At 48.5% G+C, this 26589-nt stretch overlaps 1 protein-coding gene across 2 annotated transcripts in view; it reads left to right on the top strand.

Moving 5' to 3' along the window:
* ERI3 (ERI1 exoribonuclease family member 3) overlaps positions 1-26589 on the top strand; it is a 228467-nt gene that overhangs the window by 45008 nt on the left and 156870 nt on the right. For both annotated transcript variants that reach the window (XM_044301675.1, XM_044301677.1), the window contains exons 3-5: positions 2071-2187; positions 12850-12909; positions 13329-13420. In XM_044301675.1, coding sequence (XP_044157610.1) covers positions 2071-2187; positions 12850-12909; positions 13329-13420 — 269 coding nt within the window. The remainder of the gene's footprint in view (positions 1-2070; positions 2188-12849; positions 12910-13328; positions 13421-26589) is intronic.

Genomic DNA, 26589 nt, shown 5'->3' with positions numbered 1-26589 from the left:
GTACAGAATATCACTTAGTCGTAGAGAGCTGCTTCTTACAGGAGGTCCGTGAACTGCGGCGTAAGAACGGGTTCTTAGACTATTGGCACATAGTGCGCCAGACTGTCCGGGATTACGGTGTCTCCCTGTGTATATATATATATATGGCTCCTGTAATGGTCGCTGCGCTCAGCTCCTCCCTCCTGTTTATTTTGCTCACTGTCTACAGGCCGCTGGTCCAGGAAGGGTTAAACCACTCTTAATTGCGTTCCTGGGTTGTAAAAAATGTATGAACGCGCTCGTAAAAGTGTCAGCAAGTAAAAATGTTTGCTTTTGGCGGCTTTGATTAAATTTTGCAAACTGTTTTTGAATATTAAGGAGCCGTCGTTATCAGTATGACATCAGTCAGTGGGCGCATTTCCATAACCCCAGCCGCGGCGCCGCTTTAAAGAGATATATAGAAATGGCGGCCTCATTGCGATGCGTCTTTATTAGGGAGAACTGACCAATTAATCTTCTGAAGGTACAAAACAAATTGTCACCGACACAAGGGACATAAAAGATGGGATTAACGACTGGCGCGTAATGATGGCGCTTTTATCTGCTCGGCTTCTCGCTGTTTGTTTTATCTCTGCGCCATTTGTTACGGATATTGTTATCATTAACGACCATTGAAGTCATGTGACCGAAACTGCTAATGTCTAATGCAGGTCGTGACATGGTAATCGTGGCCTGCTACATGGGAGGGTACTCTTCACACCTGCTGTTTAAGGGGGCAGTAGTAATAGGTTGCATAAATATGAGCGCCCCCTTTATTCCCTTGCCTCCGTCTCCTCGGTGTCAGGAAAGTTTCTTTTGATGTCAGAACAAATAATGTTCATTGTGTTAGATACAAAGTAACAGGCGAATCGTAGAGGCAAATAGTGCGCAGCTCCTCTGGGCCTTAAAGGGGGTCTCCAGTTTTATATAAATGAAGATTAAAGGCCCCTCTTCATATGGGCAGGCGGGGTGCAGAAGTTAGAGGAAAAAAGTCTCAGTCCCGTTCCTGCGCTGGGCCCCACGGGACCGGCAATGACGCCTCCAGCCACTCAGAGCACTGCTGACAGTTGAGTCTTTTTTAACCCCTGCACGGTCTTTTGACGAAGGGGGTCCCAGTCTCAGAGAGCCCCTTAAATCTCCTCCACATAAATGGAAAGTTCTACAGCTTTCTAATAGAAGTTAGATTCCAACTCCTCAAATTTCTGTGGTCTTCGTTTTATGTCAGTGAATGAGAACACTCTAGACTCTAGATTACGTTCAGTAACACAGCTCTCAGCTGAGGGTTTGTTACAGTTGTATCCAGTCCAGACAATGCTCTGTCAGCTGAACAACTTGTACTGATACATTGTAGCAAACTAGTGGAGAGATTTGTATAGCATTGTCTAGACTGGATACAAATGTAACACCATCAGCCGAGGGCTGGACTAGCTGTATATGTGACTGTAAAGAGGAATATGCCTATAAACTTACAGCAAGCAGAGATCTTGAAAGCTTTATTTGGATGACATTACACCGAATTGATGTGAGGCAGAGGGTTGTACTCGGCTATCTCAGGAACGCCCATAAAAATGAACGAAGCGGCTGATCGCATGGGGCCCCCTTTCTTGAACGCTCTGATGATATACCCCTTTAAGCTGCAAAAGACATCTAACCTAGTCCTGCTTACACAGCTGAAGTTTGTAACAGTGTGTCAGTGCATTGTAGCAAACGGTCAGCTGTGTGAGCAGGACATAGCATCCTCTCTGGCCACCACTTCCTCAGTATTTTATAGATTGATATCACATAAATCATCAGTACTGATTGTTTCATTCTGTGTTCTTCATCATTCACCTCCAGAGCTGCATTCACAATTCATCATGCCCGAGAGCAGTGCGTTGTGATAGAAGACACTGGAATGTCTGTGTGTAGAGCGCAGATAAACTACCGGCGTATTCCAGGCAGCAGCCTGCAGCTCTGGGTGTGACTGGAGGATAAGCCGTGCCCGTGGTCTGAGATGTGGTTACTGTGCGGTGAGGACCCGGATGGTTAATGTCTGATTCTTCTTACTTGCAGGAAATAATTGAGTTCCCTATACTGAAGTTAAACGGCAGAACCATGGAGATCGAGTCGACGTTCCACACGTATGTGCAGCCCGTGGTGCACCCTCAGCTCACCCCGTTTTGCACTGAGGTAAGTGTAACTCTTGTGAATCACTGGATTACAATGTGTTTTCTGTGGGGTAGTTCCAGGACTTACTCTGCAGTGCTGTGTTCTTCCTGATCTTCCTGGTTCCTCAATATAATGTCAGAACTACAGTGAAGACTGGCACACAGAGAGAGCACTACTGGTTTGTGCTGCAACTTCTTATTCTGTTCAGGGTCTGTGGAAAGCTGGGTGACAACTATAATGGGTGCCAAGAGGACATATTAGGGCCAGATGTTTCCATGTTGTTGTGTTATAGATTGTAAGCTCTTCTAGGCAGGACTACATTAATGTACCCCATGCATTTGTCCTGGACAGTCCTCTGTGAACTAGTTGCTATCCTGACGGGTTTGTTACAGTGTATCAGCCGAGGTAAAATATATCAGTCTAGAATCAGACCGTTACCTGACAACTGTGACAAATCCTCAGCTGTGAGAAGTCTTGAGTCTGCACAGAATAATGCTTCACGTGTTATTATCCGCGGCCATGAACCAGACGTCTGGTTATTACGTGCAATTTTTTATTATATTGGGCGATCATAACCTACGACTTCAGTCACTGCTGAATGTTCTCAGGTGATGGGAGTAGTTGTCCTTCGCTCACACGACATCGTGAAAAGGTCGCCTCCATTTCTAATGAATTGTTGGGATTATCTGCCGCGGTGATAAGGTCACAGCAGTCGTCGCCCGCATTAGTGCCATGTCATGAAGTGAGGGGAGCGGGGATCAGCATGAAAGAATAATGTTCAGCGCTGCAGCAGCGTTTTGTATCTCTGAGATTGTGTCCAGACGCTGTATCTTCTGGATGATGAGGGTGATTGTGAGAAGCCATCGGTGCTCAGTATTACAGGTCAGTATGTGGTTTCTGCAGGTGTCTAGGAAAGGAAGGTTTCAGGCTTTGAGGGAGATGATATGGCGGCCATACTGGTTGTCTTAGAGGTGGAGTAGAAGCAGAGTGAGCCGCCCGCTCACCTGTAAGAGGTGTCGTGGAGACATGCAGGGACGACCACAAAGCCCAGGGACACAGAGGGCCGAAATGTGTGAGGTCATCTGATACTGGAAGCAGCACCAGAACTGTTCATCCAGAGCTCCATGCATTAGAATCTCGCTGGCCAAGCAGCAGACAAACCTGAGGTCACCATGTACAATGCCAAGTGTTTGCTGGGGGGGGGGTCTAAAGCCACAGGAGCAGGAGAGAGGAGATGCTGGAGGAGGTAAAGCCACAGGAGCAGGAGAGAGGAGATGCTGGAGGGGGTAAAGCCACAGGAGCAGGAGAGAGGAGATGCTGGAGGGGGTAAAGCCACAGGAGCAGGAGAGAGGAGATGCTGGAGGGGATAAAGCCACAGGAGCTGGAGAGAGGAGATGCTGGAGGAGGTAAAGCCACAGGAGCAGGAGAGAGGAGATGCTGGAGGGGGTAAAGCCACAGGAGCAGGAGAGAGGAGATGCTGGAGGGGGTAAAGCCACAGGAGCAGGAGAGAGGAGATGCTGGAGGGGATAAAGCCACAGGAGCTGGAGAGAGGAGATGCTGGAGGAGGTAAAGCCACAGGAGCAGGAGAGAGGAGATGCTGGAGGGGGTAAAGCCACAGGAGCAGGAGAGAGGAGATGCTGGAGGGGGTAAAGCCACAGGAGCAGGAGAGAGGAGATGCTGGAGGGGATAAAGCCACAGGAGCTGGAGAGAGGAGATGCTGGAGGGGGTAAAGCCACAGGAGCAGGAGAGAGGAGATGCTGGAGGGGGTAAAGCCACAGGAGCAGGAGAGAGGAGATGCTGGAGGGGATAAAGCCACAGGAGCTGGAGAGAGGAGATGCTGGAGGAGGTAAAGCCACAGGAGCAGGAGAGAGGAGATGCTGGAGGGGGTAAAGCCACAGGAGCAGGAGAGAGGAGATGCTGGAGGGGGTAAAGCCACAGGAGCAGGAGAGAGGAGATGCTGGAGGGGGTAAAGCCACAGGAGCAGGAGAGAGGAGATGCTGGAGGGGATAAAGCCACAGGAGCTGGAGAGAGGAGATGCTGGAGTAGGGTAAAGCCACAGGAGCTGGAGAGAGGAGATGCTGGAGGGGGGTAAAGCCACAGGAGCAGGAGAGAGGAGATGCTGGAGGGGGTAAAGCCACAGGAGCAGGAGAGAGGAGATGATGGAGGGGGTAAAGCCACAGGAGCAGGAGAGAGGAGATGCTGGAGGGGATAAAGCCACAGGAGCTGGAGAGAGGAGATGCTGGAGTAGGGTAAAGCCACAGGAGCTGGAGAGAGGAGATGCTGGAGGGGGGTAAAGCCACAGGAGCAGGAGAGAGGAGATGCTGGAGGGGGTAAAGCCACAGGAGCAGGAGAGAGGAGATGATGGAGGGGGTAAAGCCACAGGAGCAGGAGAGAGGAGATGCTGGAGGGGATAAAGCCACAGGAGCTGGAGAGAGGAGATGCTGGAGTAGGGTAAAGCCACAGGAGCTGGAGAGAGGAGATGCTGGAGGGGGGTAAAGCCACAGGAGCAGGAGAGAGGAGATGCTGGAGGAGGGTAAAGCCACAGGAGCAGGAGAGAGGAGATGCTGGAGGGGGGTAAAGCCACAGGAGCAGGAGAGAGGAGATGCTGGAGGAGGGTAAAGCCGCAGGAGAGAGGAGATGCTGGAGGGCGTAAAGCCACAGATGCTGGAGAGAGGAGATGCTGGAGGGGGTAAAGCCACAGGAGCTGAAGAGGGGAGATGCTGGAGGAGGGTAAAGTCACAGAAACTAGAGAGAGGAGATGCTGGAGCTGGTAAATCCATAGAAGCTGGGGAGAAGAGATGCTGGAGGAGGTAAAGTCACAGGAGCTGGAGAGCGGAGATGCTGGAGGGGTAAAGCCACAGGAGCTGGAGAGAGGAGATGCTGGAGGAGGGTAAAGCCGCAGGAGAGAGGAGATACTGGAGGGCGTAAAGCCACAGATGCTGGAGAGAGGAGATGCTGGAGGGGGTAAAGCCACAGGAGCTGAAGAGGGGAGATGCTGGAGGAGGGTAAAGTCACAGAAACTAGAGAGAGGAGATGCTGGAGCTGGTAAATCCATAGAAGCTGGGGAGAAGAGATGCTGGAGGAGGTAAAGTCACAGGAGCAGGAGAGAGGAGATGCTGGAGGGGTAAAGCCACAGGAGCTGGAGAGAGGAGATGCTGGAGGAGGGTAAAATCACAGGAGCTGGAGAGAGGAGATGCTGGAGGAGGGTAAAGTCACAGAAACTAGAGAGAGGAGATGCTGGAGGGGGTAAAGCCACAAATGCTGGAGGAGGGTAAAGTCACAGGAGCAGGAGAGAGGAGATGCTGGGGGGGGGGGGGGGGTAAAGTCACAGGAGGTGGAGAGAGGAGATGGTGGAGGGGGTAAAGTCACAGGAGCAGGAGAGAGGAGATGCTGGGGGGGGGGGGTAAATCCACAGGAACTGGAGAGAGGAGATGGTGGAGGGGTAACGTCACAGGAGCAGGAGAGAGGAGATGCTGGGGGGGGGGTGTAAAGTCACAGGAGGTGGAGAGAGGAGATGCTGGAGGGGTAAAGTCACAGGAGCAGGAGAGAGGAGATGCTGGGGGGGGGGGGTAAATCCACAGGAGCTGGAGAGAGGAGATGGTGGAGGGGGTAAAGTCACAGGAGCTGGAGAGAGGAGATGCTGGAGGAGGGTAAAGCCACAGGAGCAGGAGAGAGGAGAAGCTGGAGGGGGTAAAGCCACAGGAGCAGGAGAGAGGAGATGCTGGGGGGGGGGGTAAAGTCACAGGAGGTGGAGAGAGGAGATGCTGGAGGGGTAAAGTCACAGGAGGTGGAGAGAGGAGATGCTGGGGGGGGTAAAGTCACAGGAGGTGGAGAGAGGAGATGCTGGAGGGGTAAAGTCACAGGAGCAGGAGAGAGGAGATGCTGGGGGGGGGGGGGGGGTAAAGTCACAGGAGGTGGAGAGAGGAGATGCTGGAGGAGGTAAAGCCACAGGAGCAGGAGAGAGGAGATGCTGGAGGGGGTAAAGCCACAGGAGCAGGAGAGAGGAGATGCTGGAGGGGGTAAAGCCACAGGAGCAGGAGAGAGGAGATGCTGGAGGAGGGTAAAGCCACAGGAGCAGGAGAGAGGAGATGCTGGAGGAGGGTAAAGTCACAGGAGCAGGAGAGAGGAGATGCTGGAGGGGTAAAGTCACAGGAGCAGGAGAGAGGAGATGCTGGAGGAGGGTAAAGCCACAGGAGCAGGAGAGAGGAGATGCTGGAGGAGGTAAAGTCACAGGAGCAGGAGAGAGGAGATGCTGGAGGAGGGTAAAGCCACAGGAGCAGGAGAGAGGAGATGCTGGAGGAGGGTAAAGTCACAGGAGCAGGAGAGAGGAGATGCTGGAGGAGGGTAAAGCCACAGGAGCAGGAGAGAGGAGATGCTGGAGGAGGGTAAAGTCACAGGAGCAGGAGAGAGGAGATGCTGGAGGAGGGTAAAGTCACAGGAGCAGGAGAGAGGAGATGCTGGAGGAGGGTAAAGTCACAGGAGCAGGAGAGAGGAGATGCTGGGGGGGGGGGGGGGGGGGGTAAATCCACAGGAGCTGGAGAGAGGAGATGCTGGAGGAGGGTAAAGCCACAGTAGCTGGAGAGAAGAGATGCTGGAGGGGGTAGGTCCACAGGAGCTGGAGAGAGGAGATGGTGGAGGGGGTAAAGTCACAGGAGCTGGAGAGAGGAGATGCTGGAGGAGGGTAAAGTCACAGGAGCAGGAGAGAGGAGATGCTGGAGGAGGGTAAAGTCACAGGAGCAGGAGAGAGGAGATGCTGGAGGAGGGTAAAGTCACAGGAGCTGGAGAGAGGAGATGCTGGGGGGGGGGGGTAAAGCCACAGTAGCTGGAGAGAAGAGATGCTGGAGGGGGTAGGTCCACAGGAGCTGGAGAGAGGAGATGCTGGAGGGGGTTAGGCTACTTTCACACTTGCGTTCGGAGCGGATCACAGTGCACCCCCAGCTCATGTATTATTACACACGGTGCACCCCCAGCTCATGTATTATTACACACAGAGCACCCCCTGATCATGTGTTATTGCACCCAGTGCACCCCCGGATCATGTGTTATTGCACCCGGTGCACCCCCTGATCATATGCTATTGCACATGGTGACCCTCTGACCATGTGTTATTGCACCCGGTGCACCCCTGATCATGTGTTATTACACACGGTGCACCCCCTGATCATGTGTTATTGCACCCAGTGCACCCCCTGATCATGTGTTATTGCACCCAGTGCACCCCCTGATCATGTGTTATTGCACCCAGTGCACCCCCTGATCATGTGTTATTGCACCCGGTGCACCCCCTGATCATGTGTTATTGCACACGGTGCACCCCCTGATCATGTGTTATTGCACACGGTGCACCCCCTGATCATGTGTTATTGCACACGGTGCACCCCCTGATTATGTGTTATTACACACGGTGCACCCCCCTGATCATGTGTTATTGCACCCAGTGCACCCCTGATCATGTGTTATTGCACCCAGTGCACCCCCTGATCATGTGTTATTGCACCCAGTGCACCCCCTGATCATGTGTTATTGCACATGGTGACCCTCTGATCATGTGTTATTGCACATGGTGACCCTCTGATCATGTGTTATTGCACATGGTGACCCTCTGATCATGTGTTATTGCACATGGTGACCCTCTGATCATGTGTTATTGCACCCAGTGCACCCTCTGATCATGTGTTATTGCACCCGGTGCACCTCTGATCATGTGTTATTGCACATGGTGACCCCCTGATCATGTGTTATTGCACCCGGTGCACCCCCTGATCATGTGTTATTGCACATGGTGACCCTCTGATCATGTGTTATTGCACATGGTGACCCTCTGATCATGTGTTATTGCACCCAGTGCACCCTCTGATCATGTGTTATTGCACCCGGTGCACCTCTGATCATGTGTTATTGCACCCGGTGCACCTCTGATCATGTGTTATTGCACCCGGTGCACCTCTGATCATGTGTTATTGCACATGGTGACCCCCTGATCATGTGTTATTGCACCCGGTGCACCCCCTGATCATGTGTTATTGCACATGGTGACCCTCTGATCATGTGTTATTGCACATGGTGACCCTCTGATCATGTGTTATTGCACCCAGTGCACCCCCTGATCATGTGTTATTGCACCCAGTGCACCCCCTGATCATGTGTTATTGCACCCAGTGCACCCCCTGATCATGTGTTATTGCACATGGTGACCCCCTGATCATGTGTTATTGCACCCAGTGCACCCCCTGATCATGTGTTATTGCACCCAGTGCACCCCCTGATCATGTGTTATTGTACATGGTGACCCCCTGATCATGTGTTATTGCACATGGTGACCCCCTGATCATGTGTTATTGTACATGGTGACCCTCTGATCATGTGTTATTGCACATGGTGACCCCCTGATCATGTGTTATTGCACCCAGTGCACCCCCTGATCATGTGTTATTGCACCCAGTGCACCCCCTGATCATGTGTTATTGTACATGGTGACCCTCTGATCATGTGTTATTGCACATGGTGACCCTCTGATCATGTGTTATTGCACATGGTGACCCTCTGATCATGTGTTATTGTACATGGTGACCCTCTGATCATGTGTTATTGCACATGGTGACCCTCTGATCATGTGTTATTGCACATGGTGACCCTCTGATCATGCAGTAATTGCTGCACCTTCTTATGCAACCTGTTGAGCCGCAGCAGATCTATCACATTGTGTATGGGTCACCCCCAGCAGACGTCCTCGTATATAGTGATCCGTCTTCTTCCATGGTGCAGGACCCTATAAGTGCCGCATGTTTCCTCATCATAACAACTTAATGAAGTGGAAAAGAAAATCCTGCAGCGTCCTCTCCCGTGTTAATTAACGCTTCTCCCTGAAAGGTATTTATTAGCGCTCCCCCTCAGTCATTAGCGGGACATTCGTTTGCCTTAAGTCGGAGCCCGGGATTCATTACAATTACTTGTCCTCCGTCCACGAGGTCAGGGAGCGCCATGTGTTTGGGTGTTATCTATAGACCCTGTGCAATAGATGACATCCTGGTACCTCTCATTGCTGAGGGTTTGTTACATATAGACACCTGACTGTCCTTTCTGTCCTCATAGTTTGTTACAGTGTATCCATGATGGTAAAATCAGGCTGGATACATTTGTATCAAAGCTTCAGTATGTGGTCTGTACGCGATTTCAGCCTCTGGATGTGAATGTTAGGCCTCATGCACACGGGCGTGGTTTTGGTCGGTATCCGAGCCGCAGTTTATGCGGCTTGGATGCGAACCCATTGACTTCAATGGGGCTGCACAAGATGCGGATGGCACTCAGTGTGCTGTCCGCATCCGTTGCTCCGTTCCGTGGTCCGGAAAAAAAAAATATAACCTGTCCTAGTCTTGTCCGTTTGATGGGCAAGAATAGGGAGTTATATCAATGGCTGTCCGTGCCTTTCCGCAAATTGTGGAACGCACGCGGACGCCATCCGTGTTTTGCGGATCCGCAATTTGAGGACCGCAAAACACACCGGTCGTGTGCATGAGGCCTTATTATCATTCATTGACAACAAGCAGCCATATTTAGACATAAACTGTATTAGTTGCAGGACTTTTTGTTACACGCTCTATGTACGTCGGTTCGCACAGCGCAGTAAGATCTCATGCAGCGTTTTCCTCGAGTCATCATCTTTGCAGGAGCGACATTGTCAGCTCTTGGGCCCAGACCGGTGTCCTGCACTGCAGCGGGCTCCATGTAGGGGACGTCTCCCGCTCCCCTCTTATAATATCTGATCACATTTGCAGGATCACTGCTAAGTAATGACTGACCATAAAAATAATCTGCGCTGGGTACGGCTCACTCGTTTCATAAAATCCAGGGAACTTCTCTGTTATTTCTTGGTGCAGTGAATAATCGCGGCCATTTCTATGTTAATGTGGTCAGCAGGGCACAGACTGTGTCTAATCATCTCCGGGACACGCGCGCCCCTGCGCATTCCTGACATTTCCCCCTAACTTTTTGCCGAATCCTTTGCTTCTCCTTCCCTGGTCTTTCTGTCCTCTGCAGAGATGACAGAAATCTGGTGTCCGTCCTCTCTGGGGAAAGCTGGGTGAAGGGGAACACGGTCTCCATCACAGCACCTACAAGGGTAGTCACCCAGCTTTCCCTAACTCTTAAGGTTTTCAGCAATTCAATAAAATTCTGCTGTTTCCCAGTCGACTGCTTGCTGTCACTCAATAGAGACCTGTCCTGGCCGCACGCTGGTCACGCAGGTGCACGGCTTCTCAGAAGACTGCGCTTTGTTATCGGGGCTGTATGGACAGACATTTTGCTGTGGATGAGACATTTTCAAAAAATGTCACCCACTTTGCTACAGTAGGCGCTGTAGATTTCCTCTTCCAGTCTGCGCAGTTTACACCACGGTGGCTGGACCCTGTAAGGAGTGCTGCACAGGACCAGGGTGGACTTTTATTCATTTGGAATGAACAAATAGAGGTTCTTTTGATTGACAGCAAGCAGAGATCTTTAAAACCCTATGAGGAATTGACACAGAAAGTTTATTGGTGACCCAATTGGATAATGTATAACATATCCTGTCCAGTCAGCGTATGAAGTGCCGCCACCCCGCACTCAGGCGCTGGGAACGGGTTATTGGTTGTCACCCAGCTTTTCCAGAAACAGAATCAGGGTAAGGTCATGTGTGCCGTGTATGCTGCAGATACGCGGCAGTGGAACTGCGTGTGTAAAACCAGTGCCAAATGCAGGAGCAGCAAAGTGGGCGAGATACACGATATAACGTGTCCTGCGATCCTAAACCTGCAGAATGTCAGCTGAGGCTCCCGTCACACTAGGATTTTACTGGATCCGGCAGGTTCAGCAAAAACGCTTCCGTTACTGATAATACGACCGTCTGCGTCCGTTATGCATAGCCAAGACGGATCCGTCATGAACTCCATTGAAAGTCAATGAGGGACGGATCCGTTTTCTGTTGTCAGATTGTGTCAGAGAGTCCCCATTGACTTACATTGTGGGTCATGACGGATCCGTTTTGCTCCACATCCCATGACGGAAAGAAAACTGCAGCACGCTGCTCTCCGGTATAGGAAAGCAACGGAATGCATTTGGGAGAATTCTGTTCAGTTACAGTTTGTCCCCTTTGACAATGAATGGGGACAAAACGGAAGCGTGTTTTTCCGGCCTTGAGCCCCTGTAATGGATCTCAATACCGGAAAATAGTAACACTAGTTTGAAACTACCCTTATGTTACGTATTTCTGCTGCGGATGCCTCTCCTTGCAGTGTAGAGGGCCAGGTGTACAGAAGTTTGATCGATGGCCGGCTCTATATATTATGCATTCCATTTTACTTGAAAAATAATTCAAATAAAAATACCTATTGGACAATCTAAAAAAAGAAATAAAAAATACATATAGAATAAATATCTCTTAATAGTGTGTAAATTAGCAATTGTAATCACAGTCCCTCTTTTGGTTCCTATTGCGGAGCTCACGCAACTTTTGGAATCTTTGTTACTATGTAGCGTTCTCGTAAAGATAAATTGTCCCCAATTGTCATGTTCCTCTCCTGTGTCTTTTGTTGTTGCTCCTTTGTTATACTTTTCCATACACAGCATACTTCGTGCACACTGGTGTGTATTCCATGCTAGTAATTAGTACACACGTGGCTTTCTCCTGTATGGCTGTTCCCCTCCAAAACCGCTGGATCTCACAGTTAGTCCGCGCGCTAGGGCCGGCACTTTCGTTTTAGCGCTTGTAGATTAGGGATATCGGGACGCAGCTTTGCTCCATGACTTATGTTTTATTCTTACATAGAGGATCTTTGTTTTCCCTGTATTGCCGCTATCTTGCCTTTGTATTTCTTTGTCAAACGCGTTTCGAAACCTGACTGGTTTCTTCTTCAGTGGTCAATTATATGAGATAAAATGAGGGACAAATCACTCCTTATATTGAGTCAGTATGATCCGTAAAAACCCGGACGAGACGATATCGGACAAGTATAGTAACTAAAAACGTGGAGCGGACTAATATTTATCTCTTACATATTGCGATATCTATACCTAATGCTTTTCTGTATTATTTCATTGCTATATCAGGGTAAAACGTCTTCACAAATAGCCATGTATAAAGACATAGTAACTAGTTCTATGTCAATATATAATATAACAAAAAAATAGTCTGATACTTTTAAAAATAATATATATATATTCATAGATGTTTTTCCAGCGCATCGACATGACCCGTTTCCTCCCACTGGCCAAAACATCTATGAATATATATATATATTATTTTAAAAGTATCAAACTATTATTATTATTATTATTATTATTATTATTATTATTTTTGTTATACTATTTAACAGGGACTGTGATTACAATCGCTAATTTACACGCTATTAAGAGATATATATTTTATATGTATTTTTCATTTCCTTGTTTAGATTGTCCAATAGGTATTTTTATGTGAATTCTTTTTTACAATAAAATGTTATGCATGATATATGGAGCCGGCCACTGACTGAGCATCATGGTGGCTGTAGCAGGCCGTGGTAGCTATGGCAGCAGGACATATGCAGCGGACCCCTCGTGTCTGACCGCACCCGCCACCAATAAATAGCGCTTTGCAGATTGTGAGAATATGTCCATGTCATAGAGAACGTCACTTCTCTCCTTCTTATTCATGTCTCTCTCTTGCAGCTGACGGGAATCATCCAAGAAATGGTGGACGGGCAGCCGACCCTGAGCCAAGTCCTGGAGGTGAGAGTCCGGAATCTCCAAGCGTCGCACTCACATGTTGTGTCTGCTCGCGTGTTATCAGACGAGGAGGGCTTTCTGTATGAAGTGTAACCTTGATGAAAGTTGTAACGTCGCTGTGAATTAACGATCATTGCCCCCCTCTCGGATAATTATCAGTAGAGTGAGGTTTGATAACATCCTCTCCTGATTTAGCCGTGAGGCGCTCCAGGAGTGTGGTGACCTTCTAGTATGTGCCCCCTCTGGTAAACAAGCACCACATCTTGTTAATAACACAGAGGGTGTAGGATGGGGCAGATAAGATCACAATTTTCTCCCTCGTCTGATTACATGGTCTTATCTGCGCAGGGACCGGCGTCTGCTCCAAAGCCAAAAGCCGCACATGACATTCCCTTTGTGTCTCTTCCCCTTGTGTCTTTCAGAGAGTCGATGAGTGGATGGCCAAAGAGGGGCTCCTAGATCCCAGCGTCAAGTCCATCTTCGTCACCTGCGGCGACTGGGACTTAAAACTCATGTGAGTATAAAGTGACAGACGGGATGTTATCTGCAGCTGTGTGTGCACAGCGCCATGTGTCTGATAGAGCCCCAGCACCCCGGGGACAGAGGCCCTGGTCTCCTTGGTGGTCCTGGTCTGTGATTTGATCAGGATTCTTATTTTAATGTCCCCCGACCCCCCCCAGTAGGACCTGTGAACAGACATATATTAAGCCCCCTTAAACCAGATTGCAGGGAATTAATACAAAAGGTTTGTAGCATGTAACCATGGAAACACATAGGTGTGCATAGGAGCTGTAGCTGTAGAAAAAAAGTGTGAAAAGTTCCACAACTCTTTCTAAACAATCTACTGTGACTGCAGACTGATACAGTGTAGCTGCACTCATATATTGTGCCTGCGCTCACACATTGTAGCTGCACTCATATATTGTGCCTGCGCTCACACATTGTAGCTGCACTCATATATTGTGCCTGCGCTCACACATTGTAGCTGCACTGATACATTGTGCCTGCGCTCACACATTGTAGCTGCACTGATATATTGTGCCTGCGCTCACACATTGTAGCTGCACTGATACATTGTGCCTGCGCTCACACATTGTAGCTGCACCGATACATTGTGCCTACGCTCACACATTGTAGCTGCACTGATATATTGTGCCTGCGCTTACACATTGTAGCTGCACTGATATATTGTGCCTGCGCTCACACATTGTAGCTGCACTGATATATTGTGCCTGCGCTCACACATTGTAGCTGCACTGATATATTGTGCCTGCGCTCACACATTGTAGCTGCACTGATATATTGTGCCTGCGCTCACACATTGTAGCTGCACTGATACATTGTGCCTGCGCTCACACATTGTAGCTGCACTGATATATTGTGCCTGCGCTCACACATTGTAGCTGCACTGATATATTGTGCCTGCGCTTACACATTGTAGCTGCACTGATATATTGTGCCTGCGCTCACACATTGTAGCTGCACTGATATATTGTGCCTGCGCTCACACATTGTAGCTGCACTGATATATTGTGCCTGCGCTTACACATTGTAGCTGCACTGATATATTGTGCCTGCGCTCACACATTGTAACTGCACTGATATATTGTGCCTGCGCTCACACATTGTAGCTGCACCGATACATTGTGCCTACGCTCACACATTGTAGCTGCACTGATATATTGTGCCTGCGCTCACACATTGTAGCTGCACCGATACATTGTGCCTGCGCTCACACATTGTAGCTGCACTGATACATTGTGCCTGCTCTCACACATTGTAGCTGCACTGATATATTGTGCCTGCGCTCACACATTGTAGCTGCACTGATATATTGTGCCTGCGCTCACACATTGTAGCTGCACTGATATATTGTGCCTGCGCTCACACATTGTAGCTGCACTGATATATTGTGCCTGCGCTCACACATTGTAGCTGCACTGATATATTGTGCCTGCGCTCACACATTGTAGCTGCACTGATACATTGTGCCTGCGCTCACACATTGTAGCTGCACCGATACATTGTGCCTACGCTCACACATTGTAGCTGCACTGATATATTGTGCCTGCGCTCACACATTGTAGCTGCACTGATATATTGTGCCTGCGCTCACACATTGTAGCTGCACTGATATATTGTGCCTGCGCTCACACATTGTAGCTGCACTGATATATTGTGCCTGCGCTCACACATTGTAGCTGCACTGATATATTGTGCCTGCGCTCACACATTGTAGCTGCACTGATACATTGTGCCTGCGCTCACACATTGTAGCTGCACTGATACATTGTGCCTGCGCTCACACAATGTAGCTGCACTGATATATTGTGCCTGCGCTTACACATTGTAGCTGCACTGATATATTGTGCCTGCGCTCACACATTGTAACTGCACTGATATATTGTGCCTGCGCTCACACATTGTAGCTGCACTGATATATTGTGCCTGCGCTCACACATTTTAGCTGCACCGATACATTGTGCCTGCGCTCACACATTGTAGCTGCACTGATATATTGTGCCTGCGCTCACACATTGTAGCTGCACTGATATATTGTGCCTGCGCTCACACATTGTAGCTGCACTGATATATTGTGCCTGCGCTCACACATTGTAGCTGCACTGATATATTGTGCCTGCGCTCACACATTGTAGCTGCACTGATATATTGTGCCTGCGCTCACACATTGTAGCTGCACTGATATATTGTGCCTGCGCTCACACATTGTAGCTGCACTGATATATTGTGCCTGCGCTCACACATTGTAACTGCACCGATACATTGTGCCTACGCTCACACATTGTAGCTGCACTGATATATTGTGCCTGCGCTCACACATTGTAGCTGCACTGATATATTGTGCCTGCGCTCACACATTGTAGCTGCACTGATACATTGTGCCTGCGCTCACACATTGTAGCTGCACTGATACATTGTGCCTGCGCTCACACATTGTAGCTGCACTGATACATTGTGCCTGCGCTCACACATTGTAGCTGCACTGATATATTGTGCCTGCGCTCACACATTGTAGCTGCACTGATATATTGTAACGGTGCCCAATACATTGTAACTTCACTGTTAAATTGTGCCTGCGCTCACACATTGTAGCTGCACTGATACATTGTAACGGTGCCCAATACATTGTAACTTCACTGTTAAATTGTGCCTGCGCTCACACATTGTAGCTGCACTGATATATTGTGCCTGCGCTCACACATTGTAGCTGCACTGATATATTGTGCCTGCGCTCACACATTGTAGCTGCACTGATATATTGTGCCTGCGCTCACACATTGTAGCTGCACTGATACATTGTAACGGTGCCCAATACATTGTAACTTCACTGTTAAATTGTGCCTGCGCTCACACATTGTAGCTGCACTGATACATTGTGCCTGCGCTCACACATTGTAGCTGCACTGATATATTGTGCCTGCGCTCACACATTGTAGCTGCACTGATACATTGTGCCTGCGCTCACACATTGTAGCTGCACTGATATATTGTGCCTGCGCTCACACATTGTAGCTGCACTGATATATTGTAACGGTGCCCAATACATTGTAACTTCACTGTTAAATTGTGCCTGCGCTCACACATTGTAGCTGCACTGATACATTGTAACGGTGCCCAATACATTGTAACTTCACTGTTAAATTGTGCCTGCGCTCACACATTGTAGCTGCACTGATATATTGTGCCTGCGCTCACACATTGTAGCTGCACTGATATATTGTGCCTGCGCTCACACATTGTAGCTGCACTGATATATTGTGCCTGCGCTCACACATTGTAGCTGCACTGATACATTGTAACGGTGCCCAATACATTGTAACTGTGCCCGATACATTGCAACTTCACTGTTAAATTGTGCCTGCGCTCACACATTGTAGCTGCACTGATACATTGTAACGGTGCCCAATACATTGTAACTGTTCCCGATACATTGTAACGTGCCCAATACATTGTAACTGTGCCTGATACATTGTAACTGTGCCCGATACATTGTAACCACTGATACATTGTAGCTGTACTGATACATTGTAGCTGTACTGATACATTGTAGCTGCACTGATACATTGTAGCTGCACTGATATAGTGTGCCTGCACTGATACATTGTAATGGCGCCCGATACATTGTAGCTGCACTGATATATTGTGCCTGCACTGATACATTGTAATGGTGCCCGATACATTGTAACTGCACTGATACATTGTAATTGTACTGATACATTGTAACTTCACTGGGAGCTATCAGTATTAAAGGGGTTGTCTCATCATGGACAATGGGGGCATAGCGCTAGGATACGCACCTATTGTCTTATATTGAGAACGGAGTCCCACAAGTGAAGGAGGGCACACTGCGCATGCGCAGCCGCCCTCCATTTATTTTCTATGGGGCCAGCCAAAATAGCCAAGCACTGGCTCTGCTATTTCCGTTAGCCCTATAGAAATGAATGGGAGCAAGGGCCGCGCATGCGCAGTGTGCCCTCCCTCACTACTAGGGGGAGCCGGCTTGGTGGTGGCCAGACCGGAGTCCTCCAGCCACCACCTTGCGGGGCTCCATTTTCCTAACGGTGGGACCCGCACCTATAAGACAATGGGGGCATATCCTAGTGATAAGCCCCCTTTGTCTATGATGAGACAACCCCTTTAATGGTCTTTAGGCTGCATTTTCCTTTGAGGTGTTTGGGTGCGAGGTCTTGTCCAGTCAGATGATATATTTTGCTTTTACAGTCGCTGTAGTCGCCATATACGACTGCGCAAAGATGGGGCAAAATTGAATAAGGTGAGTGTGGTGGCCGGTCCTGCTGCACCCCTCCGCCGTCCTCCGCCGTCCTCCGCCACATCAGGCCTCGCCGGCGTCTACAGCACAATAAACATATTTGATGCGTGTTTTACTGCCTAGATACGCGTGTAGAGGGTCCAAACCACCTCACACATTTGGGGATCGGCTCGTGTCCATTTACTTCTTTGCTTTTACAGAGTTTCCTTATTAAATGCCCCGCAGTGTACCCGATTATCAGAGAGGATTGTCTGCACTGACACATTGTAACAGACCTTCAGCAGTAGAAGGTTGTAAATCTGAGTATGTTTTCAGACTAAATATAAATTGTCAGCAAGCAGAGATTTTGACAGAAGTCTAGAAAAGAACCAGAAACCAGCTATAGCCTCAGTGAGGGAGCTTCGTTTACATGGGGCTGCAGACCGACCTTTCATATCGCTTTGTGTGTACATCGCCCCCCGTCCTTCAGACGCTGTATTTAACGATGCTCCCGCTGACATGAATCGCGGTTTAGGTGGGATGTGTCAGGCTGTTATTTTTATTGCGGTGGACGCTCGGATGACACCCGGCAGTAAATTGATTTCCGCGATGTTTTCTCGCTGCTTCGTTTTATTTTGACATCAATTTTCAAATTTAGCACTTAATAAGAAAATAAAAAACTAACGAGGGGCAGGCGGCAGATGTTTTACGGCATCCTCCGGAGAGCGGGAGACTTACAGGGTGATTAAAGGAGGCGCCGTCACCTATAACAGGCGAGCGCCGCCGTATCTGCTGCATGTGAGGCGCCGAGAGGAAGCCACGGAAATTACTGACACTGTGGTACTGAGCCGAGCACGTGTCATCCTGCAGTACTGCCCCATCATTGAGTGTCATACAGCACTACTGCCCCATCATTGAGTGTCATACTGCACTACTGCCCCATCATTGTGTCATACAGCACTACTACCCCCATCATTGTGTCATACAGCACTACTGCCCTATCATTATCTGTCATACAGCACTACTGCCCCATCATTGAGTGTCATACAGCACTACAACCCTCATCACTGTGTCATCTTCACCACGACCCCCATCATTGTGTGTCATACTGCACTACAACCCCCATCATGTTCTTCTGAGCAGTGTCTCCAATCCTATCCTTTGTGATACTGTCTGCTGAGCTGCAGTTTCAGACTTGTGACGGGAGTAGGAGCGGCGTAGCGAGGGCTTAGATACGCGGGGTTCATGTCCTAGGAGTCTGTCAGGGAGCAGAACCCCGGGTCTAGTGGTTTGGGGTTCACCCCCTGACTCTTCTCTCGCTCTCCAAGTAACGTCACTCAGGAGCTCTGGCTATTGCCTTTCTACACATTCATGAGGCTAGTAAGTCTAAAGTAAGTGCACCCTCCAGTGAATGCAGCTCTGGAGTATAATACAGGATGCAACTCAGGATCAGTACAGGATAAGTAATGTATGTACACAGTGACTGCACCAGCAGAATAGTGAGTGCAGCTCTGGAGTATAATACAGGATGTAACTCAGGATCATTACAGGATAAGTAATGTATGTACACAGTGACTGCACCAGCAGAATAGTGAGTGCAGCTCTGGAGTGTAATACAGGATGTAACTCAGGATCAGTACAGGATAAGTAATGTATGTACACAGTGACTGCACCAGCAGAATAGTGAGTGCAGCTCTGGAGTATAATACAGGATGTAACTCAGGATCAGTACAGGATAAGTAATGTATGTACACAGTGACTGCACCAGCAGAATAGTGAGTGCAGCTCTGGAGTATAATACAGGATGTAACTCAGGATCAGTACAGGATAAGTAATGTATGTACACAGTGACTGCACCAGCAGAATAGTGAGTGCCGCTCTGGAGAATAATACAGGATGTAACTCAGGATCAGTACAGGATAAGTAATGTATGTACACAGTGACTGCACCAGCAGAATAGTGAGTGCAGCTCTGGGGTATAATACAGGATGTAACTCAGGATAAGTACAGGATAAGTAATGTATGTACACAGTGACTGCACCAGCAGAATAGTGAGTGCAGCTCTGGAGTATAATACAGGATGTAACTCAGGATCAGTACAGGATAAGTAATGTATGTACACAGTGACTGCACCAGCAGAATAGTGAGTGCAGCTCTGGAGTATAATACAGGATGTAACTCAGGATAAGTACAGGATAAGTAATGTATGTACACAGTGACTGCACCAGCAGAATAGTGAGTGCAGCTCTGGAGTATAATACAGGATGCAACTCAGGATCAGTACAGGATAAGTAATATATGTACACAGTGACTGCACCAGCAGAATAGTGAGTGCAGCTCTGGAGTGTAATACAGGATGTAACTCAGGATCAGTACAGGATAAGTAATGTATGTACACAGTGACTGCACCAGCAGAATAGTGAGTGCAGCTCTGGGGTATAATACAGGATGTAACTCAGGATCAGTACAGGATAAGTAATGTATGTACACAGTGACTGCACCAGCAGAATAGTGAGTGCAGCTCTGGAGTATAACACAGGATGTAACTCAGGATCAGTACAGGATAAGTAATGTATGTACACAGTGACTGCACCAGCAGAATAGTGAGTGCAGCTCTGGAGTATAATACAGGATGTAACTCAGGATCAGTACAGGATAAGTAATGTATGTACACAGTGACTCCACCAGCAGAATAGTGAGTGCAGCTCTGGAGTATAATACAGGATGTTAGTCAGGATCAGTACAGGATAAGTAATGTATGTGCACAGTGACTGCACCAGCAGAATAGTGAGTGCAGCGCTGGAGTATAATACAGGATGTTAGTCAGGATCAGTACAGGATAAGTAATGTATGTACACAGTGACTGCACCAGCAGAATAGTGAGTGCAGCTCTGGAGTATAATACAGGATGTAACTCAGGATCAGTACAGGATAAGTAATGTATGTACACAGTGACTGCACCAGCAGAATAGTGAGCGCAGCTCTGGAGTATAATACAGGATGTAACTCAGGATCAGTACAGGATAAGTAATGTATGTACACAGTGACTGCACCAGCAGAATAGTGAGTGCAGCTCTGGAGTATAATACAGGATGTTACTCATGATCAGTACAGGATAAGTAATGTATGTACACAGTGACTGCACCAGCAGAATAGTGAGTGCAGCTCTGGGGTATAATACAGGATGTAACTCAGGATCAGTACAGGATAAGTAATGTATGTACACAGTGACTGCACCAGCAGAATAGTGAGTGCAGCTCTGCAGTATAATACAGGATGTAACTCAGGATCAGTACAGGATAAGTAATGTATGTACACAGTGACTGCACCAGCAGAATAGTGAGTGCAGTTCTGGGGTATAATGCAGGATGTAACTCAGGATCAGTACAGGATAAGTAATGTATGTGCACAGTGACTGCACCAGCAGAATAGTGAGTGCAGCTCTGGAGTATAACACAGGATGTAACTCAGGATCAGTACAGGATAAGTAATGTATGTACACAGTGACTGCACCAGCAGAATAGTGAGTGCAGCTCTGGAGTATAATACAGGATGTAACTCAGGATCAGTACAGGATAAGTAATGTATGTACACAGTGACTGCACCAGCAGAATAGTGAGTGCAGCTCTGCGGTATAATACAGGATGTAACTCAGGATCAGTACAGGATAAGTAATGTATGTACACAGTGACTGCACCAGCAGAATAGTGAGTGCAGCTCTGCGGTATAATACAGGATGTAACTCAGGATCAGTACAGGATAAGTAATGTATGTGCACAGTGACTGCACCAGCAGAATAGTGAGCGCAGCTCTGGAGTATAATACAGGATGTAACTCAGGATCAGTACAGGATAAGTAATGTATGTACACAGTGACTGCACCAGCAGAATATTGAGTGCAGCTCTGGAGTATAATACAGGATGTAACTCAGGATCAGTACAGGATAAGTAATGTATGTACACAGTGACTGCACCAGCAGAATAGTGAGCGCAGCTCTGGAGTATAATACAGGATGTAACTCAGGATCAGTACAAGATAAGTAATGTATGTACACAGTGACTGCACCAGCAGAATAGTGAGTGCAGCTCTGGAGTATAATACAGGATGTTAGTCAGGATCAGTACAGGAGAAGTAATGTATGTACACAGTGAGTGCAGCTCTGCAGTATAATGTAGGATCAGTGGAGGGTAAGTAATGTATGTACACAGTAATGCGATGCTCTCTGTGTCGGCTCTTCTGCAGCGCTGCCGTCAGGGTATGTCATATCTGAAGTTTCAGTTCCGCAGAACTTTTCCACCTTGTGATTGAGTAGAGGTTTGGGATCTGGCTGTGATTGGAGCAGACAGGGCGGTGAGCAGAGCCGTCACTGACTCACAAAGTCGTTGAATTCTCGCTGTAGGCCACAAACAGATTAAAGATGGAGAGGGTTACTTTGTGGATTCGGAGCTTGGATGGGGACCCAGTGCAGGAATTAATTTAATACGAGGAGATGCAGTTGGTGAGAACTTGGAAGCGGCTTCTTTGTGAGGAGGAAATAAATAGATGGTGAAGATGGAGCCGCCGAGTTCTGAAGGACGGAGCAGCAGAAGATTGAAGAGGTGGATGCAGGAACCTGTGCGGCGTCTTTTCTTGCCTCGCTGTGTCTTGCAGGCCGCCTCAGGCAGACTCGGTGCCTCCTGGAGAATGACAGCAGTGTGACACCAGAGAAATAATTACTAACAAATCCCGGTGCCTGCAAACAGCAGCGTGTCACCGAGCATCAGAGCCGGAGACAGCCGCGTCCGTGACTAGAGCCTTATAGAGGCCGGGGGGCCCCTGCGAGCTCTGTGCAGGATCTGCCCTCGGGCCATAAGCAGGTAGAGGAGGCCAATCGGAAGGGCTGCCACCTGCGGACAGAACAAGGGGCACCTTTCACATCCTTTCTGTTAGGGCTCATGCACACTAACATATTTTCTTTCCGCGTCCGTTCAGTTTTTCTTGCGGACCGTATACGGAACCATTTATTTCAATACGTCGTCAAAAAAACAGAAGTTACTGAGTGTGCATTCCATTTCTGTATGTCTGCATGTCCGGTCCGCCAAAAATAGAACATGTCCTCTTATTGTTCGCATAACGGACAAGGATTGCACTGTTCTATTAGGGGCCCGCCGTTCCGCAAAATACGGAATGCACGTGGATGCCTGTACATGAGGCCTCCCAGTCTATCTGTCTATTAGGAGGTGAATGGTCGTGACCGCCATCGCCCCCGGCACAGTTCAGCTCCCGGTAATATCTGAGGTTCTCATGAGGTTTTGCAGCAGCCACCAATTAACCCTCTGTTGTCTAAAGCATTTTTGTGGAACCTCATAAAAGGACAGCATAAAAAATTCCAAAACATGGAAAAAAATTACACAAAACTAAAAATGAACCCCTTCTGCTGTGATCCGAGGTAAATACGGGAGCCTTGGCTTGAACTACGATGATGATGATGTAAAGCAAGCGTCTAGCAAACTGTCCGGCGGCGTTCACACTGGGGCATCTTCTGCGCTGCTCGTCCATCCTCATTTACAACAAGATTAATAAATCTGCCGCCGCCGCCTCTTTTTATCATTTATTTCTCCGAAGCTGCGTCCTCATTGCGTATTTTTCTGCCATAAAAGTCGCCCAGTCAATCTGCTGCAGTAATCCGAGTCTGATTCTCCGATTTCTTCCATGGATTTGCATTAATAATGCCACGAGTCTGCCTTCACTGTGCCGCTAATCCAGGCGCATCTACCATGGCTTCTTCTTGCAGATTTTAAGTCTGCACTGAAAAAAAAATCGGCATTCGCATGGACGGCCACCAGGATTACCATTACACGCCACGAGCCATGGGTTAGATCCGATTTCTGCTGCAGACGTCCGATTGATGTCAGGTGTGAAGATACTCTAAAGGCTGAATTACACTGGCCAGTGGTCGGCCTCTTCATCATTAACAGCTGTCGGCGGGAACGCTCGTTACTGATGATCTGGCAGTGTAATACCGCCGCCGGTTTCCTGATGAATGAGCCAACGCTCGTTCATCGGGCAATTGGAATCTTTCATCAGGTTTGGAAATCATTGTTTGCCGGCGGCCGATCGTGCTGTGTAATTGCAAAGATTCGGTATGAGGACAAGCGAGGGCATAGCGATCACTGCTCCCCATACTGTGGAGGAGATCACTGCATGTAATGGCAGCAGTCTCCTCCACTGACGAGCAGGCGATTGCCGGGAATGAAGGCGTCCCTCCTGACAATTTCCTTCAGGATTGTTGGATACTGCCACTAAGCGCCACATCTTCTGCCCAGCAGAGCGGATACAATGCCTGGAGATGGAGAGAAAGATGGCGGCTGTGTGATGGACTAGTAGGTGAAAGCCGCAGCTTGTGGATTGTCAGACTAGTGAATGTCATAGTAAAGGCTTTCACTTGCTTCCTATAACTAGGGGTTATCGTATTCTGCTCCCCTATCTGTGACTTGGGGTCCTGTCCGGTGTCCACCCCTCGTCTGACACGCACTCCTGGAGAGTCGATGGGATGTAAGGCTGAGGCCTCCAGAGCTGAGATCCCGGCGCCTCCATTCATTAGTGCAGGCTGACAGCAGATTGAGGCGGTGCGCGGCTGCTGTCATGTCGGCGCTTCATGCGCGGTGATATTTAAAGCTGACGCTCCGCTTATAGACTTGTTGTACCGTGACAAGTTAAAATAAATAAATGTGGAGTCCTCCTGTCACCGCGTCCTCGCTGCTGTCACCCGCTCCGTAATAAGCTGCATCTTATTATGCATGTGTTGTGGTAATTATTTATTTGATATGAGGCTGTCAGCATAGACGGTAAACATGTGTATTGTGCGTGGAGCCGGCGCGATGAAGCCGTCCGCAGATAGAGAAAATAACAATCCGGGCGAGATCTCTGACAGCGGCAGTGAACGGCACGGGCGCCATTCTGCTACTTTAGCAGTGTTCCTATAAGTGGCTTTCCTCTGGGGAATTTCTGTAAGGAAGTGCCACATGGTGCGGGCCCGTCCTCGGAGCGGCCGCCATGTCCTGTAATGAGGTGCCGCAGGATGTGTAATAATACTGGAAGGATCGCAGGGTGCACTGCATTGTGCTTCTCTCACAGACCAGCAAGTTTGGGGTGCTCTATTTCACTTTTAGGGTGCATTCTTCGGTTTTGGTCATGTTGCACTTTTTGCTGTGATTTTCACTAATTTGAGCCCAAACCTTATGACCTCGATGTGAGTACGGCTTATACTCCATGCACATCCAGAGCTGTATTTTTACCTGTCTGGCTGTAGTCACAGGGGCAGGGTTCTACTGCTCCCTGCAGCCACCACTAGAGGGAGCTGAGAAGGCTAGCTGTGATATCAGTGCGGTCAGTGTAAATAGCCTGCGGTCGGCTCCCCCTAGTGGTGGCTGTTGGTAGGCGCAATGTTATCATGGATTTCTGTGAAGAGGATTTGGATTCAAGCTCCTTTGCCACAGAGATACGTGAAGTGATCTGGTACAAAGAAAGTGATCCAACAGATCCCGTTAGATGGGTCAGAATCATTCTGGTGATGCAGACGGCAGGGTCACTAGGGTTTTCATCGAGACTATATTAGTTTTACAAGTAATACAGACTTTCTGATAGACCTTCCTTTCCAATTCTTCACCATCTTCCTGCTTGCTGAAAAAGTCCATGTTTACACGTCGGATCTTGCCACCATTTAAGTCTATGGGTCTGTTCACGTGGCCTTATTTTAATGGTCAGCCATTGGCGGTTGTCAAAAAATTGCACGTCTTATTTTGGCCATTTTCACAGCTAGACCGACCCCATTGAAATAAATGGGACCGCCTTTAACGGCTGCTTGAACAAGAGTGCGCCCATGTAACGGCCATTAAAAACAGGTACACTTGGTCTTACAGGGGTTAAATAAATAAAAAAACTACTAATAATGCCTCCTCCACTTGCACACGCAGGGACACTCGACGTTCACTGGATGCGGCAGGACCTGGATTTCCCAGTGTGATGATGTCATCATGCTGGGCGTGCAGGTGCATCCAGTGAAGCGCCAGTGTCCCTGCGCGTGCAAGTGGAGGAGGCATTAGTAGTAAGGGGGCCATTCATAACACTGGGGGCCACTAAGTGTGTCATTCATAATACTGGGGGCCACTAAGGATGGCATTCATAATACTAGAGGCTACTAAGGGGGCCATTCATAATACTGGGGGCCACTAAGGATGGCATTCAATACTGGGGGCCATTTATAATACTGGGGGCCACTAAGGATGGCATTCATACACTGGGAGCCACTCATTATACTGGGGGCCACTAAGTGTGTCATTCATAATACTGGGGGCCATTAATACACTGGGAGCCACTTATAATACTGGCGGCTACTAAGGGGGCCACTCATAATACTGGGGTCCACTAAGTGTGTCATTCATAATACTGGGGGCCACTAAGTGTGTCATTCATAATACTGGGGGCCACTAAGGATAGCATTCATACACTGGGGCCACTAAGGGAGCCATTTATAATACTAGGGACCACTAAGGATGATATTCATAACACTGGGGGCCATTCATAATACTGGGGGCCACTAAGGATGACATTCATAACACTGAGAGCCACTCATAATACTGAGGGCCACTAAGGGGGCCATTCATAATACTGGGGGCCACTAAGTGTGTCATTCATAATACTGGGGGCCACTAAGGATGGCATTCATAACACTGGGGGCCACTGAATTAATCATACTGGTGACACTATGGAGGGAGGATTTGATGTCCAGGGGCCACTATGGGGCACATTATGTATATGGGGGGCACTGCAGGGGTAGAATTAACAAGAAACGGGCAGAAGATGGCGGCCAGAGCGTCCGCCGTGTGACCGTAGAGTAGAAACCTTCAGTACCTGCATCCAGAGCCAGAGGA

This window comes from Bufo gargarizans, chromosome 7 (assembly GCF_014858855.1).
Source record: "Bufo gargarizans isolate SCDJY-AF-19 chromosome 7, ASM1485885v1, whole genome shotgun sequence".
In the NCBI taxonomy this organism is placed as follows: Eukaryota; Metazoa; Chordata; class Amphibia; order Anura; family Bufonidae; genus Bufo; species Bufo gargarizans.
Note: the sequence above shows the minus strand (reverse complement) of the source record. Positions and strands in the feature narration are given on the sequence as shown.